The sequence below is a fragment of the Prorops nasuta genome, unplaced genomic scaffold, assembly GCF_024137725.1.
Source record: "Prorops nasuta isolate Cenicafe-Biocafe unplaced genomic scaffold, Cenicafe_Pnas_1.2 PNAS00011, whole genome shotgun sequence".
Taxonomy (NCBI): Eukaryota; Metazoa; Arthropoda; class Insecta; order Hymenoptera; family Bethylidae; genus Prorops; species Prorops nasuta.
In genome coordinates, this window is record NW_027116808.1 from 2,739,447 (window position 1) to 2,755,999 (window position 16,553).

Sequence of the window (16,553 nt, forward strand, 5' to 3'; positions counted from 1 at the left end):
TGATCCTGTGGTTTCCTCACGATCATCTTTTATTACTTTTCTAATTTCGTTTCGTTGGCCGAAAACCAGTTTCCTTAATACACATGCACATTTCGCAACCTTATTTATACTTCTATATAATACATGCGCTTTGAACTATATAGGATTTTTAATTTCAGTTGAAAGAATTCAGTAGCCCTTTCATCCCATTAAAAAGTTTATTCTCAAGTGAAAAGATTTCATGATAAAAATGAAATACTTTTTGTATACAATAATTAATTTTCTTATAAAATATTAAATCACACATTTTTATCAAGCACGTAATAAATACGAAAATAAATCAAACTATGCATCCTTTTCTATGAACTATTGTTAGATTCTAAATTTCCGTTAAATGGTTGTATTGTTAATTCGGTGATCTGAAAAATATAAAAAATCATAAAATTTGTTAGATTTTTTAGTTATTTGATGATTTACATAGAAAGTTGTGAAATTATAATTTTAGATAAAAAAAAAGGGATTTACCTCCACTCTAGGTGGAGTTCCAAGAACGAAGATCATGCTATCAACAACGTCCTTGGGTAGCAAATAGGGCATAACCTCATAAATTTTTTCTCCATAGCTGGAATTGCCTGGCATTTCTGTTTTCACCAATCCAGGAGAAAGATTCTGAAATTTTAACATTTCGAGTTTATCATTCATTATCCCTTCAAATATCATCGTATAATTTCAAATCATTTACCGTGAGTTTAATGTCAGCCTTGGTAACACTTAATTCATGGCGAACTACGTCAGACATTGCTCTAAGTGCGAATTTGGTAGGTGTGTATAGATTCATAGGTGCACCTTTTGCAATTTCCACATTATGCCCCAAAATGCTAGAAAAATAACAAAGTCCATTTTCAACTGTTTACTATAAAATTAAAGAGATCTTAATAAAAAATACAAATTTTATTTGCTATCTCTGACCAGACTCTATGATACGTTTTAATTTACTATCCTATGCCATTTTTTCTCAAAGTAGTGAAATCGAAATTTGGTTTAATTTACATTTAACTATAATACGCTTGCCTGTTTAAACTAAATTTTCTTCACTTTTATCATGTTATTTTTATATTTATAAGTTTACGTACAAAAAAGCATAGCAAATTAAAAAAAGAACTGACTCGGATAAATTTAATGGAACACTAATTTGTAAGGGATAGTTACGACACTGGCCATTGCATTAGTTGGAAGAGTGCATACGATATGTTTGGACTCTTCCAACCAGTGCGAAGCCAGTGTCATAATGATCTATCTTTGTATAGGGTGGTTTACTCTTTAACTCCTTGGCAGCATTTATCTACAACTCTATTTGAACCTTGTAATATGAATTTGATAAGAATCATTTTATCATTCTATAGACTGTTTTTATGGATAGTATGTATTTAAATAGTATGATTAAATGCTCTTTTCTACTTTACCTGAGTAAAAATTCAAATACAGCAGATAACAGATTAAACTACTACTAATTTAATTGCTTACCTGCAAATATTTATAATATGACCTTGGCTTTTCCGTTTCTTCACTGATTGAGCAGTTTCCCGAATGCATATAGCAGCAGCTCGTAAATTCACTCCCAATACTTGATCGAAATCTGCTGTAGGGCCATCTTTAAAAATAAGGAAAATTAATAAAATTTAAACAATAATAATAATATCAATTAATAAATACTAATGATAATGCGTTAACATAAAAGACAATAAATTATAAGATATTTTTTTTATATAATCTCAACGTTTTAATAAACAATTCAAAGATAAACACAACGAATCTACTGGAACTTCTATAAGAGATTGGACTATCAGTACATGTATTGAGATAACTTTGAATGTGAAAAAATTGCTTTGTTTAACAAACAAAAGATTACCTCGTAATTTTTTCTTAAGAGCAGAAATCAATGGAGATTTACAATTTTCTATACTTTCTTTGCAAAATTATTTCTTTAAGTAAATACTTTTTTCTAAATACTCTAACAGTAAATTCATGAAATACTTGTTACCTATGATTGTTTAAATTTAAAAATCTTAATTTATATAGCAAAAATCATTACCGATTTTTCTACAATAAAATATTAAAAATAATTTAAAATGTAACGAAAAGTATGAATTATACAAGGATAAGAATGTATATAGGTCATTGCATTGACATTTTGGTTGAATGACCGATAATACAGTTAAGATTGAAGAGTCTAGCTTTTTTGATCAAAATAAGGAAACTTTAAATTATACAAGGATAAAAATTCATACAGATATTATTACATTAAGATTCGGGAGAACTGACCGATAATATGGTTAGGAATGAATAGTCCAGCATTGTTGATCAAAATATCAATGCCCCCAAGGGTCTCCGCGAATTTGAATGCCTCCAAAATTTCTGATTCCTTGGTGACGTCACATTTCATGGGATAAAATCGTCCTTTGGCTCTCTCCAATTTTATCGCCAGTTTTTCCATCCTGTCGAATCTTCTAGCTAGTCCTATGACCTTGAGACCATGGTTGACCAGGGTGATGCAAGCACTTTCGCCCATTCCAGAACTGGCACCAGTTACGAGTGCTGTTTTACCAATCCAACGTTCCATTTTTGTTTCAAGAGAGCTTGTCTAAAATTATTTGAAAAATAAAAAACTTATTTGGAATAATACTGAGAAGTTTGAAAATTAAAAGTTAGAAAAATTAAATAAATTTGTATAAATTATCCATGAGTTTTTGCTCAGATTATAAATGTAGACGTTACAATTTGTAAAGGAATATTTTGTTTACTTACAAGACAACAAGGACTACGTTCTCCTAACTTAGATACACCACAACTATTAGTAGCGATTGTTCCGTCTATATGATATAAACACCTGACAAGCAACTCTCGAACTATAGTTCTGTATCCCCACTAACTGGTCCACTTCTCTAATTTGATTAGATTAGATTGTACACAATTACAGTTATATCCAAAATAACTATTTTTCTATTTCTTTTTCATTACAAAAATATTTGTGCTTAAATTAATTTTTACTTGTCAGATTTTCTTTGATATTTTGATTTATTAATCAATTTAAGACACAGTGCGGTTTTGCAATAGTGTTGTTTTAATGACACAAGGAAAGAGAGATTGATATAGATAGAGAGATAGAGGAAATTTCTCTCTCTCTCTCTCTCTCATATTTATTGAGAAATCGCACCATAATTCTATCATGTATTAAACAATAATAAAGATATATCTATTATTACGTTGAGAGTGGATATCAATAATTATTTTACAAATTTTGCATATAAATTTCTTCATAAATCTTCTATTCAAACGTGAATTAGAACCATGAACAAGATTTAAACTACTGAAATAAATTCAATTCATTTTAAAGTCAAATTAAATTAGTAAAAGTTTCAGAAAAAGGTTGAGTGAAATTAAAATTGAGCAGGAATAGGTTTAATTATTATTTGTGATAATTTTAGTTTGTAGTTTTGTTAACTTGTTTTTTAATTTTTTGAGGCTTTAGCAAAAATTAAAAACAATCATTCACTTTATAAGTAAAATTATAAGAGTGATCGAGATGAAACTTTGCTGTTTCCTTTAATAAATTTTTTAACAAGGAAAAGTAATCTTAGTGATAGGCTTATTCAAAGCTATGATATTCCTGATCAAATTGCGAGTAATTTGTCGATATATCTAAACAATTAATATTTGTGTATATATGCACGAGGACTGAATTAATTCGTGACAGACGCGTCTGCGAATTAATTCGAATCGATGTCCCGTTTGCTCCTTCGCCACATCGCATAATGGAAATTCCCACAGGCAAATGTTCCTCTGGAAAGTGCCCCCGAATTTTTTCATGTCCGAAAAATATTTTACTAATCTGCTAATCTTCGTTCAAAAATCAATATTAACTTCAATGAGTCTCTCGCATTATTTTCTCATACTCCTAATAATTTTGACTTATATTTCTTATTTACAGAGTTCTGAATGATTTAATTTTCAGGGTCAATATCATCTGAAAAAACATCGTCTGTAAACCGAAGAAGTTGGTAAGTTGGGGTCCTATTAAAATGTATCACAATAACAACATTTTGTCAATCCTGTTAAAACATATCCTATAAAAAGCAGGATTATTAAACCTTAGTTAATGTAAAATTATTCTGCTAAATATAGACAATAAATATTAAAGCACCTCTTCAAAAAATCTACAAAACATGTACTATTGGTAAAAAATATTTCAATTAATAAAAATAGTAAGATCAACATTTTAGGAAAATACTTTTAGTGTTAATATGCTAATAAAAAATAATATCGACAAAATATGGACTATCTTTTTTCTATTTAACAATAAACGACTCTCTGGAATGCTTTTTATAAATAATGCGATTTTAATTTGTACTTTCCGCTATTTTTTTTACTAATGTGTAATACTATTTTTTGCTAGGATTAAAAATGTACAGTGTTACGTAATAATGAGCCAAGCCACAATTTTATTGTGATTTGAGATTATTAAACAAGTAGTTAGTCAACTTCGGCCTATTGACGTGATTGTCGGTTGACTAATTCGTTAGTAGATGGTAATGTGTTCCAAATAAACTATGAAACACTTTTGATGGTTAATGGACGATAACCTACGAGTATATCCAGCTGCATGAATGATTATTTTTGAAAATGTAGGCTAACTCATTATTTCTTATCATCATCTAAATATTATCTAGAATTTTGATTTCAATATTGTTTTTATATATGAACTCCTTTTTTTCAATTAGTGCATGTTTCGTCGATTCTATTGAAAAAATTACTTCTTTATTTTGGTCTGTATTTAGTAGGGTAATGTTGTTTTATGATGAGGTATATTAATCCTTGTTTTATAGTAGAATGTGTTTTGGCAGGATTAAAATAATTTTTGTATTACCGTATGTTTTATATAGTAAAATATTTATTTTCAAAAACTTACATTCAAATACATTAATGATAAAAATGGAATGTGTTCACTCATTTCAAGTCAATTAAAAAGTATTATTTAGCGAAAGCGTAAGCGAATTTTTACTAATAATAATATTTATTCAATATATATAACTACCACCAGTTATTCGAAAATCAATGCAAGATTTCATTTGTTAAGAGCTGAGTCTTTCAGGAAAAGTGAACAATTTTATAGAATCAATTTTTGTTCGTAGCACCACCTTGTCTCCAGTAGCTGGAATCCAATTTCGTTACACTTTCGAGTGGTCCAATCAAAAGTTCGAGAACCTGAAAAGAGAGTAAATGAAATTATATAAAAAGATGAATAGAAAATAAATCTTAATTTTAGCACTAAGTTGAAATACTACAGCATGTTTACAAAAATAAAATTTTGAACATTTTTTTATTTAATTCTATTGAAAACACCTCATATACCTACATAATTAAAGTATTTTCATTTACCTCTCATTTTTTTATCATTTGCTTTTGAAATCAAAGAGATCTAAATATGAATGTATTAACCAAGAGATAAATGCAATTAAAAATAGTAGGTTATTACAGAATTATAACTATTAGCTCGGTCAGATAAGAGCTGATACATAAGAATGTCCTTATCTACATCAATTAATTTCATTATCACAAATTCACTTATCTAGCACAATCTTGGAATTTTATTTTTCGTCTCAGGTGTTTCCATTATTTTTGATTGTTATTCTCCCACGTAATACTTATAAAGAAATTTTAATTTATATAATGATTAAATCAAATATTGAATGTAATTTTTCTGGAAAAGTTATAAAAATAAAAAAACATTTGTTTAATTTACCTGAACATTGGGTGGTGTTCCAATAGCATACAAAACTGGCATCAGCAATATCCTTGTCCTGCAAGATTGGCATGTTTTTCAGGAACTTCCTCAGGAAGACCAGCATTCTGGATCATATCGGTCTTCCACAGCTCCAGGACTGATACTCTGATGATATAAATAATTAACAAAATTATTATAAAAAAATAAACATAAAATCCCAACAAAATCCTCATGTATTCCACATTCTAAAAAAACTGTAAAATTGCAACAACATTTGCATGAGCAATTTTTTGTATACAACAAACCCTGTAAATTTATATTGGACTGCAAAATAACTTAACAATTATTAACATAATAATTGTTTAAATTAACAACAATAATCGTCGATTACCAAATTGCTTTAATTATCGTTATAACCCTACCAAAAAAATTTACAATCATACCGTGATTTTTATTGGCAATTTTTCAGCTGCAATTTCATGACGAGTTCCAATGGTCATTGCGGTTAGTGCGTATTTGCTGGCTGGGTAAACACTCAGAGGTAATTGTATGCTATCCGCAAAATGCCCTGCGATGCTAATTAAAAGACAATGATAAAAATTTGTATTAAAATCTCAAGCTTGTAAAAAAATTTAAACAATACCTGTTCATATTTATAATGTGTCCATCGACTTTATTTTTCTTCATGATCCTCACTGCTTCCCTCGTACAGACTGCTACACCCACGACATTGACATTGAATATTTGTCGGAAATTTTCCGGTTTGCCAGCTGGACAGAAATAAATTAATTGATAAGAACCTTGACTTTCTTTAATTACTCATTCATAATTTATATTTCCTCCAACGATTTATTATTGTCATCTAAACATTCTTCGTTTACAATTCCTCAACAATTTGTTTTATTTCTTTTATTCCTCGAAATCCTTGCTCGTGCTGCAAATAATCACTCTGACAAGGCAAGTTTCAACCAACGTTGCGTTATAAAAATAGACACCGATTGCGTGTCGTGTAATTATCCAATGACCTACAGTTGTATCGTTCCTGTCTTTCCCCACTGTACTGTCATAATGCTAAACCGATCAATTTTTAAACCATCGTTCCATAATTTTGAATAATTCTCGCGTAAAATTTTCTCACGAACGATCGATTGCTTAAATTATTCACAGCTAACGACAATCAATGTTCATAAATTTTTATTCACTACTATTATTGCGAGTAAGGACAAAATTGTCTCAAGCTTATCGAGCGTTTTGATTAAGCGTTTAAATTTATCAATGCTGGCTAATACTTTAGTTCATTGCAGAGCCTAAAAAGTCCACTTATCGATCACTTTCGTAGTGAAAAAAGTTCAATTTTACGTGTAGATTATTAATGATTGCAATATTAACTAATAAGTACGAGCTGCTATGTGTGATATGCGTCAATGTGTGAAAATGTCACCGTGCATAAATTTTCAGTATTGAAATAAATTTGACGATTTCTAAGTAGTTTTGATTATTTTCAATGAGAAATTTCTTTATTTAATGGAAAAATATTAAATTAAAATACAATAAAAGAATTGCAATGTTTTTAATAAAATTATTATTTCATTTAAATAGCAACGAAAAAAATACTTTCGATTATAACATTTCATTAGTAAAATAACCAATATCCTCGATCGAGATAAATATCAGGAATTTTTGCAATTTGTAATACGAAAACTTAACTGCTACTGAACCATTATAAACTTCAATGTTACAAGGGAATTGCAATGGTTTTAATGAAATCATCGCCAAATTCGAATACGAATGTCAAAATGTTATCGAGAATAAATTTCTGTTGGATGGAGAGCAGTCTGGAATTGTTATAATATTAAAATATATGAAAATGCAGTTACTAATGGATAGCCACTATAAGCCAAATTATAATTATAAAATTATTATTAGTTCACAGAAAGAAGAAAAATTACTCAATAGTGGTTCGTTGATGATTACTCCAGCATTATTGACCAGTACTTGAAGACCACCGAGTTCCTTTTCAATAAACTGGAATGCTTTGACAATGTCCTCTTCCTTGCCAACGTCACACGCTATAGGGATGACTCGTCCTTTTGGTAATTGTGCAGCAATCTGTTGCATTTTGTCGATCCTTCGAGCGAGTCCAACTACTCTCATACCTGCCTCTGCCAGTTTCTTAACGATGCAAGCACCAATACCAGCACTGGCACCAGTTACAACCGCAATTTTTCCTTGCCAACGATCCATTGCTCCTTCGTGTCTGAAAAAATCGGTAAAGATCGGTATCTATGAGGCTTCTTCAGGGTTCAGATTTATGCACCACGCTGATTGGTATCGGAGATGAACTATTTCAAATACCGATTTTTGGTTCGGGAAGATCGGTATCGGTCGGACCTCTTCAAGCTTGAATTTTAAATAGTACGAAGAGCGCTATCTTCAGGAATCGTTTAAAAAATGATTTATCGCTCGGTACTGATGATCGGTATAGGTTGGACTTGTGCAACGTTCAAGTGGGTCTTCCTCACTGGTGCTCCTCGCGAATTTCACCATGCACTGACTTAATACCGGTATCAGCAACCTCGGACAAGGCTGATCATTTGTGTTTCGTCTTTATCTCTCTAACCGATCATGGATGCGCTCTATCCCCACTCTGAAGAGTGAGGCTCGTCGAATGTTGCATTACCACTACCCTTTCTATAATACTCATCATTACACATTATATTTTTAACTCGTTAAATTATCTAGCTGGAAGGTATATCGTATCATTATATTATAAATTACACGTGGCTTGTAATTATCTTGTAGACTGCGGAAATTACATACAGGATAGTAATTTTGTGGCTACACATGTCCCCTCACGCTAGGATAAAAAGTAGCAATTTTTTCTGCAAGTCATTTGGGATATTTTTAATCGTGTGAAAAATTGTACGAAAAACTATTTTATCATTTGGTTCCAGTTATAGTCATTGAATCTCACAAGGTCGTTTAATTATCATGTTGATTACCTGTAATTTTTCAATCGAGAATAATAGAATAGCTGTATTTTGTGATTGTTGAATATTGGATTTGCAAATATGATTATAGAGTTATAGTTATTTTTAATTTGTATAAATAAAGATATATATTTTCTTATTATTTAAATTCTTTTATCATTATTTATAATTTATATTCATACATTTTTTATGCAATTTCTAATAAAATGTTTAAGTGAAAATCATTATTATTGTATCGCTTATTTTTTCCGTCTGTATGTTTTTCATACTTCCATTATTGCATAATGGATACAATCTACAGTATCATAAAAGCTTTATGAAATAATATGGAACGTCAGCACTAGTCATCAATTTGTCGAAGGATTTACTCTATAAATAGATTTGTCTTTTTTTAGAATGAGTATAAACAAATTATTATTAACAATTTGGATTGTTTACATCTTTTTATAGTATACCATAATTTCATTCATGATGCTTTAGAGTTGTTTTTATTTATTTATAAATATTTGGAAGGTAAGAAACGAGTAATAAATTGTTTTTAACAAAGCTTTTATTGTTCAAAAATGTTGTTATAAATATATTTTTTTTACATATTTGAAATGTGTATTGAATTGAAAAGAGTATATGTGAGAAGGTATAAGTCCTATTTATATTTAATTTCCGCAAAGGCTCAGAGTTTGGGGCAACCTAACAGGTACATGAAGAGGTCATTGATCCCATGCGTTCCTCACGATCTTCTTTTATTACTTTTTCAATTTCTTTCTGTTGGGCGAAAACCAGATTCTTAAAACGACTTCAAACTTCACGACCTTATCTAAACTTCCATATATAAGCAGAAGTTCTTTAAATTTTAAAAATTCTTGTTCCCAATAGAATTAGGCCCACCTTTCTCTCAACCAAAATTTTATCAGCAAATGACACAATCTTATGATATGAATAAAAACTTCATATGTGATCAATAATTTTTTTACAAAAAATTAAATCACATTTTTGTCAAGAACACTATATAGATATAAAAATAAATCCTACTCTGTGTCGTTTTCTAATAATTATATTTGGGGTGCCAAATTTGCATGAAGCGGTTGTATTGTTAATTCGCTGATCTGTAAAATATAAAAAAAGTGTTAGATTCTTCGTTAAAGACAATTTTCATAAAGAAATGTGAAATCAGAATTTCAGATTAAAAAGTAAAACATTTACCTCCACGCTGGGAGGGGTTCCAAGAACGAAGACGATGCTATCAGCAATGTCCTTGGATTGCAAATAGGGCATAACCTCATAAATTTTTTCTCCATAGCTGGAATTGCTTGGCATTTCTGTTTTCACCAACCCTGGAGAAAGATTCTGAAAATGTGACAATTCGTATTCATTATTATCAAATCAACTATCATCCATACAATCAGGAATTACTCACTGTAACTTTAATGTCAACCTTGGCTACGTTTAATTCATTGCGAACTGCGTCAGACATGGCTCTAAGTGCAAATTTGCTAGGTGCATAAAGATTAATAGCTGCTCCTCTTGCAATTTCCACATTATGGCCTATAACGCTAAAAAAATAAAATTATAAATTGGAGACTATTTTTTAATTGGATACTATAAAATTAACTAATTTTACTAATAAGTACAAATTTTATTTGTTAACTCTAACCACACTTTCTAATACGTTTTAAATTACTATTCTATCCTTGGTTTAACTGATCACATTCAAGCTATAATATATCACCTGCTATTTTTTCTCAATGTAACGTAATCGAAAGTCGGATTACTTTACATTTAAATAAAATACATTTGCCCGTTATAACTCAATTTTCTTCACTTTTCTTGTGTTATTTTTATTTTTATAAGTTTACGTAGAAAAAAGCATAGAAAATTAAAAAAAGAACTGACTCGAATAAATTGAATGGAACACTAATTTATAAGGGATAGTTACGACACTGGCCATTGCATTAGTTGGAAGAGTGCATACGATATGTTTGGATTCTTCTAACCAGTGCGAAGCCAGTGTCATAATGATCTATCTTTGTATAGGGTGGTTTACTCTTTAACTCTTTGGCAGCATTTATCTACAACTCTATTTGAACCTTGTAATATAAATTTGATAAGAATCATTTTATCATTCTATAGACTGTTTTTATGACTTATATCAATTTAAACACTAATTAAATTCTGTTCTCTACTTCACCTAAGCCAAAATTCAAATGTAGGAGATAACCAGTTAAATGACTAACAGTTTAATTGTTTACCTGCACACATTTATTATATGACCTTGGCTTTTACGTTTCTTCACTGATTGAGTAATCTCTCGAATGCATATCGCAGCAGCTCGTACATTCACACCTAATACCTGATCATAATCTTTCGCGGAACCGTCTGTAAAAATAAAAATGAATAATATAATTGAAAGAAAAACGACAACAGTAATTAATAAATGGTAATGATAATGTTTTAAAATAAAATATTGTAAACAATCGAGAATCTTTAACGCAATCTTGATGTTACAATCAACAATTAAAAGATAAATGCAATAAGTTTGCTCAAAGCTTTTAAAAGAGATTGCATTATCAGTACACGTATTGATATAACTTAGAATGTAAGAAGTTTGCTGTGTTCATAGAAAAATAGTATTTTCTTGTTATTTCCTTTTAAATGTAGAAAACGATGAAGATTTAATAGCTCCATATAATTAAAATTATATGAATAGAATATTAAACATAAGAATAAACCAATAATCAAATTTGTGGAAGTAATTATTTTGAAACAAATAAGATATTATTAAATTTAAAATTCTGTTACTTATATGTTTCACATCAGAAGTCCTTTAAAGTTTAGTAAATCTACGTTACATAAATACCTCGTTAATAAAATTCTTTTGTCTATTCCTTAACAATAAATTCATAGATAACTTGTCACCTACGATTGTTTGGATTTAAAAATTTCAATTCAACAATAATTAATATCGATATTTCGACAATAAAAAATAAAGGAAAATTCACAATTTATAAGAAAAGTTTGAATTATATAAAAATGAAAATTTGCATATCATCTTATAGTGAAATTTTAGTAAACTAACTGATAATATGACTTGGAAGGAAGACTCCAGCGTTGTTGATCAAAATATCAACGCCACCAAGGGTCTCTGCAAATTTGAATGCCTCCAGAATTTCTGATTCCTTGGTGACGTCACATTTCATGGGGTAAAATCGTCCTTTTGCTTTTTCCAATGTTTTCGCCAGCTTTTCCAATCTATCGAATCTTCTTGCCAGCCCTATAACCTTGAGACCATGGTTCACTAGGGCAACGCAAGCGCTCTCACCGATTCCAGAACTGGTACCAGTTACAATTGCCACTTTTCCAGCCCAACGTTCCATTTTGTTTTTTCAAGAAAACTTGTCGGAAACTACTAAGCAAAAAAGAATTTTGTTTGAAAAAATATTGAGAAATTTGAGTTGGTTCAATATTAAAAAAGGCAAATTGATTTTATTAAGTTTTAGATGAGTTTACACGAAAGATTATAAACGGAAACGTTGGAATTTATACAACAATATTTTTTATGCTCACAACACAACAAAGACTGCAATCTCCTAGCTTGATTGAACGAAAACTGTTAGTCACGATTGTTACATCTGTATATATACATCTAACAACCAGTTTAAGCGAGTAATGCATCCCCACCACATGATTCCCCACTCTGCATTTTTCGATGAAATGCAGTTACACAGCTAACAGTTGTATTATCCTAATGAATTATTTTTCATTTTTTTTAGTAAATTACAAAATATTTGTTTTTCTTGTTTATTAATTTATGCTGGTCACATATTTCCTCAGACTTTGAGTCGTTCATTTTTTGATATTTCTATTAATCGTTACATTTAATAATAATAAAAATATATACGTTTTCACGTCGAGAGAATATCAAGAATTATATTCACTTTATTTCATCGCTTTGTTTTTGAATTTCGCAAAAATTAATAACAAATATGGACTCCATGGATAAAATTATAAGAGTGATCGAGCTGAAAATTAAGTTTCCCTAAAATAATGTTTTAACTAGAAAAAGTAATCAAGGATAAGCGTTATTAAAAGCTATGATATTCGTGATCAAATCGCGAGCAATTTGTCGGCATATCTGAACAATCTCAGCGTACGTACGAGAGTTGAATTAATTCGCGACAGACGCGTCTGCGAATTAATTCGAATCGATGTCTCGTTTATTCCTTCGCGACATCGCATAATCGAATTTCCCACAGGCAAATGTTTCCCTGGAAAGTGCTCCCTGAAACCTCCCAGTTCAAAAAACGTTTTGCTATAATCCTATAATTCCCATTCAAAAATCAATATCACCTTCATTTAGTTTCTTGTATTATATTTTTATGTTCATTTAAAAATAAACAAAAAAGTAATTTCACATTTTCATTTTTATTTATCTAAATTCCAGGATTACAATATTAATTCAATTGTTTATCCAATATTGATTCCGAGATAATTTCGTGGACACTGAAATCAACTTTGCACAGATTTACGTATAGTAGAGCTGATATTGTGCAAGGAAAAAGCGTTTGGACGGGTCATCGTTTTATTGGGTCGATCGAATTTTCCACTTTCTTCTTTCCTTTATTTTTTTTTTTTAGTCAAGCTCTTGTTGAGCGACGGATATGGCGCGGAGCCCGCCAAACTCCCGCTGAATCTCCGGCGTAGCGAAAACCACAGGCAAAAAGAGGAGAAATAGTGCGAAAGTTTCACGTGGCGACGAGTTTTAAATGGAAAATAATTTTGAAGTGGATAGCGAAGTCGACGTGCTGTACGATGCTTCTGGTTTTTCATCATTTTCATAGCGAAAGCATATCCGTTGTAAAAAAGTGTAAAATCACAAGTGTTTCTTTTGAAGGGAACTGATGAAGAAAGCATCCACACTTTTGCTGAATCACTCGTTAAAAGACTCGAGTGACGAAAAAACTTTGAAGAATGGAAATAATTGTACGATAAAAGTGTAGCAATTAATCTTTAATTAATGTGATTGTGGTATTATGTATTAATTATGAAATATAAAAAATTGTTTATGATAATTGATTAATGTTAATAAATGCAGTATCATGTTATTTATTTATACGATTATCATGACTTGTACATTTACGTTGGATTTGGTCGAAGCTGTACAGATAATTTTTACTATTTGCAAGTCATCGTAGCGTGACTTGGATCTGTCCGTGAGTACCACGCGTTCCACATACATATATACCGTTTTATCTTAGTCACCATATGACACATCCTAACATGGTGCAACATTAGTTTTAATTGTGAGTAGAAATGCGAACTTTGTCCACTACTTTCTCTAGAAAGAAATAAAACTTATTTGATTGGAATAAAACGATATTATGTGACGATTAATTGATTAATTCATTAATTAAAAATAGAATTTTAAGATAAAAACTGCAATTTCATTCACAAGTATTTGAAGAAATTCTTGCTTATATTTATACGAAAACTTTATCTACTTAAAACATAATTGATAAGAAATAAATCGTAAAAAAAAATTAATCAGTGATGAATTGGTATTTTAGTTGAAAGAGAATTAATTAAGATCAAAGAATTACCATCACTGGAATTTTGTGAAATTTTAAGTAAACATATCAAGTAGCTCTCGGTTATCAAAGTAAAACTCGATCCACTTCGAACTCCTGCTGAAGAAATAAATTTGAGTTCAATTGTAAAAATTGATGAAGCAGCGATTAATTGGTATTTTTATTACGAAGAGAATTAATTAAGATGGAAGAGTGATCCTTGCTGGAAGTCTGTCAATTTTTAGGCAAACATTTCAAGAAAGTCGAACTCTCGAACGCATAAGGACCCTCGAGTTTTCTGGCTACGATGAGAGATCGTGATTGTGATCGATTTGGCCTTGATGACTCTTCGAGATTTAATGCTCTTGTTCGAACGAAGGCCCTCGAAGAATTCGCGAAGTTTCTTTAATTAAATTTCCATCTTGTTTGCTCTTGCACCGGTCATGGCGATAAAAACTTGGCTCTACTCGTATACGAATAAATTTGTTAGAAAATCTTTTCAAGGTATTAAAGGAACAAGGACATTCATCCGCTAGGTTGTACAGGTTTACACGTTCAATTAAACATAATTACACTTTATGATAAAGCACTTAATATTTTTATACAGTCTCAGTTGCGTTATATTGACAAATCAGACAGAGTGACTTTTCAATTTTGACACATGCATCTGGTAATAGTACCAAGGTGAGATTTATACTGTACATAGTCAGCTAATTTAAATGTCCACAGTTAAATGATTTTCTGCGTGTCCATCATGAAACTACTTATTCTGAATGAAATTGCTGAACAAGCATAGAAGCATAAAAACGATTATCTCTTCGTGTAAGAAATCATAATTTTGTATAAGAATCATTTCGAAGCTTCTTTTTATTTTCATTGCAAAATCTTGTGCAAAAATTTGCCACTTGTAATAATTGCAGAAATAAACAATTTTTTAAATAAGACTTTTCCAGGTAATTTAAGTAAGGAATTATACTATACTATATGTATGTCATGTTCCTGTTTACGAGTGAAATTACTGACGATTTAAATGAAACTGCAGGACGAAAGGATGACGATTGAAGGTGCGATTGACTTAACGGTAGTGTCTGGCAGTGACGAGGATGCATTCTGTTTTGGTTTCAGCGCGTAAAGTTAAATAGGGTTAACTGGGAGCGTGATAGGATTACGAGAGGTACAGAGGAGTGGGGGTGGATCCCTTTACCGTTTACTCGAGGATTAACAAACTCGTTAGTCCAGTCAGCTCCAGCTTCAGTCGGCTGCGATTACAACTGGGACACGATGGACGACCAATCTCACATTAAATGCTCCCAGTCTCTTCCTGTGTCCTTAATTGGACCCTCTAAGCTCGAAGGACTTTACCATTCGCCAACTAACCCCACACTCCTTTGCCAATCGTTTCTTATACTTTTAAATAAAAAATCCTTCATTTTTCTCAATTGTTTCTTTTTAGAATTTTCAAATTTGTTTCTAGTTTTTTAATAATATTTTATCATCTGTAAATCCACTGATCACACATTATTTTGCTAAATCGTTTCTTTTCTGTGAATTCGAATGTTTTCTTTTATAAAAATGTTTCGTCATTCGAAAGTCCACAGTTACTTCAGAGACTTTTCCTTATTTCTAAAACTATACATTCTTTAAATTGTAAAATGTTTCTTTGGTTTATTTCTGTAGATTATTTGTTTAGAAATATTATCAATTTTCTGGCTCACCTTTGAACATTTGTATCAGGATTTTTTCTTGCTTTCGTTAAAGGTGGAAGGATTTAGTTTCGCAAACTCAATCGGACGTAAATTCAGTGGCTGTGAATGGATTGTTATCTGGGGCGTTTTGCAATCGAGATGACCGGTTCGTGAACGAGGGTGCTCGTTCTCGAAAGATTGACGTGCAATTAATTTGGGATAAGGACGTGCCTCTCCACGTTCAAACTTCGTACTCCACGAATCCATCTCGGTTTGACTCCCCCCCCCCCTCTTCCTTCCCCAAATCGCCTCTAACTCCTCATAAAAAATTCGTCGAATTTTCATTTTCCAGCCCAATGAATCCGTCTCATTATAATTTCCAATTTTCAGTTTCGGTTGCGTAGTGACGTTGGGGGACTAACAGGAACTTCCGGTTTACCAAAGGCGAAATAATAAGGGATTCCAGAAATTTGAATTTTGTTCATTGAAAAATATCTAAAATATCAAAGGTTTATAAATCATTCAGAAAGCCTTTTTTCATTTAAAAATTATCTCG

General features: G+C 30.8%; 2 protein-coding genes and 1 pseudogene across 2 annotated transcripts; all 3 read right to left on the reverse strand.

Annotated features, from left to right (window-relative positions):
* Nucleotides 1-188: 188 nt before the first annotated feature.
* LOC136777579 (farnesol dehydrogenase-like) lies at nucleotides 189-2,879 on the reverse strand. Its single transcript, XM_066733989.1, has 6 exons — nucleotides 2,785-2,879; nucleotides 2,302-2,620; nucleotides 1,504-1,630; nucleotides 722-857; nucleotides 505-648; nucleotides 189-398 (listed from the first exon to the last, which is right to left on the reverse strand). The coding sequence occupies exons 2-6, from the start codon at nucleotides 2,597-2,599 to the stop codon at nucleotides 339-341; spliced, it is 765 nt and encodes a 254-aa protein (XP_066590086.1). The 5' UTR covers nucleotides 2,600-2,620; nucleotides 2,785-2,879; the 3' UTR covers nucleotides 189-338.
* A 2,229-nt stretch (nucleotides 2,880-5,108) lies between these two features.
* LOC136777270 (farnesol dehydrogenase-like) lies at nucleotides 5,109-8,367 on the reverse strand (annotated as a pseudogene).
* A 916-nt stretch (nucleotides 8,368-9,283) lies between these two features.
* On the reverse strand, nucleotides 9,284-12,351 carry LOC136777580 (farnesol dehydrogenase-like). Its single transcript, XM_066733990.1, has 5 exons — nucleotides 11,825-12,351; nucleotides 10,998-11,124; nucleotides 10,166-10,301; nucleotides 9,952-10,095; nucleotides 9,284-9,854 (listed from the first exon to the last, which is right to left on the reverse strand). Exons 1-5 carry the CDS (start codon nucleotides 12,120-12,122, stop codon nucleotides 9,801-9,803), a joined length of 759 nt encoding a protein of 252 aa, XP_066590087.1. The 5' UTR covers nucleotides 12,123-12,351; the 3' UTR covers nucleotides 9,284-9,800.
* Nucleotides 12,352-16,553: the final 4,202 nt, after the last annotated feature.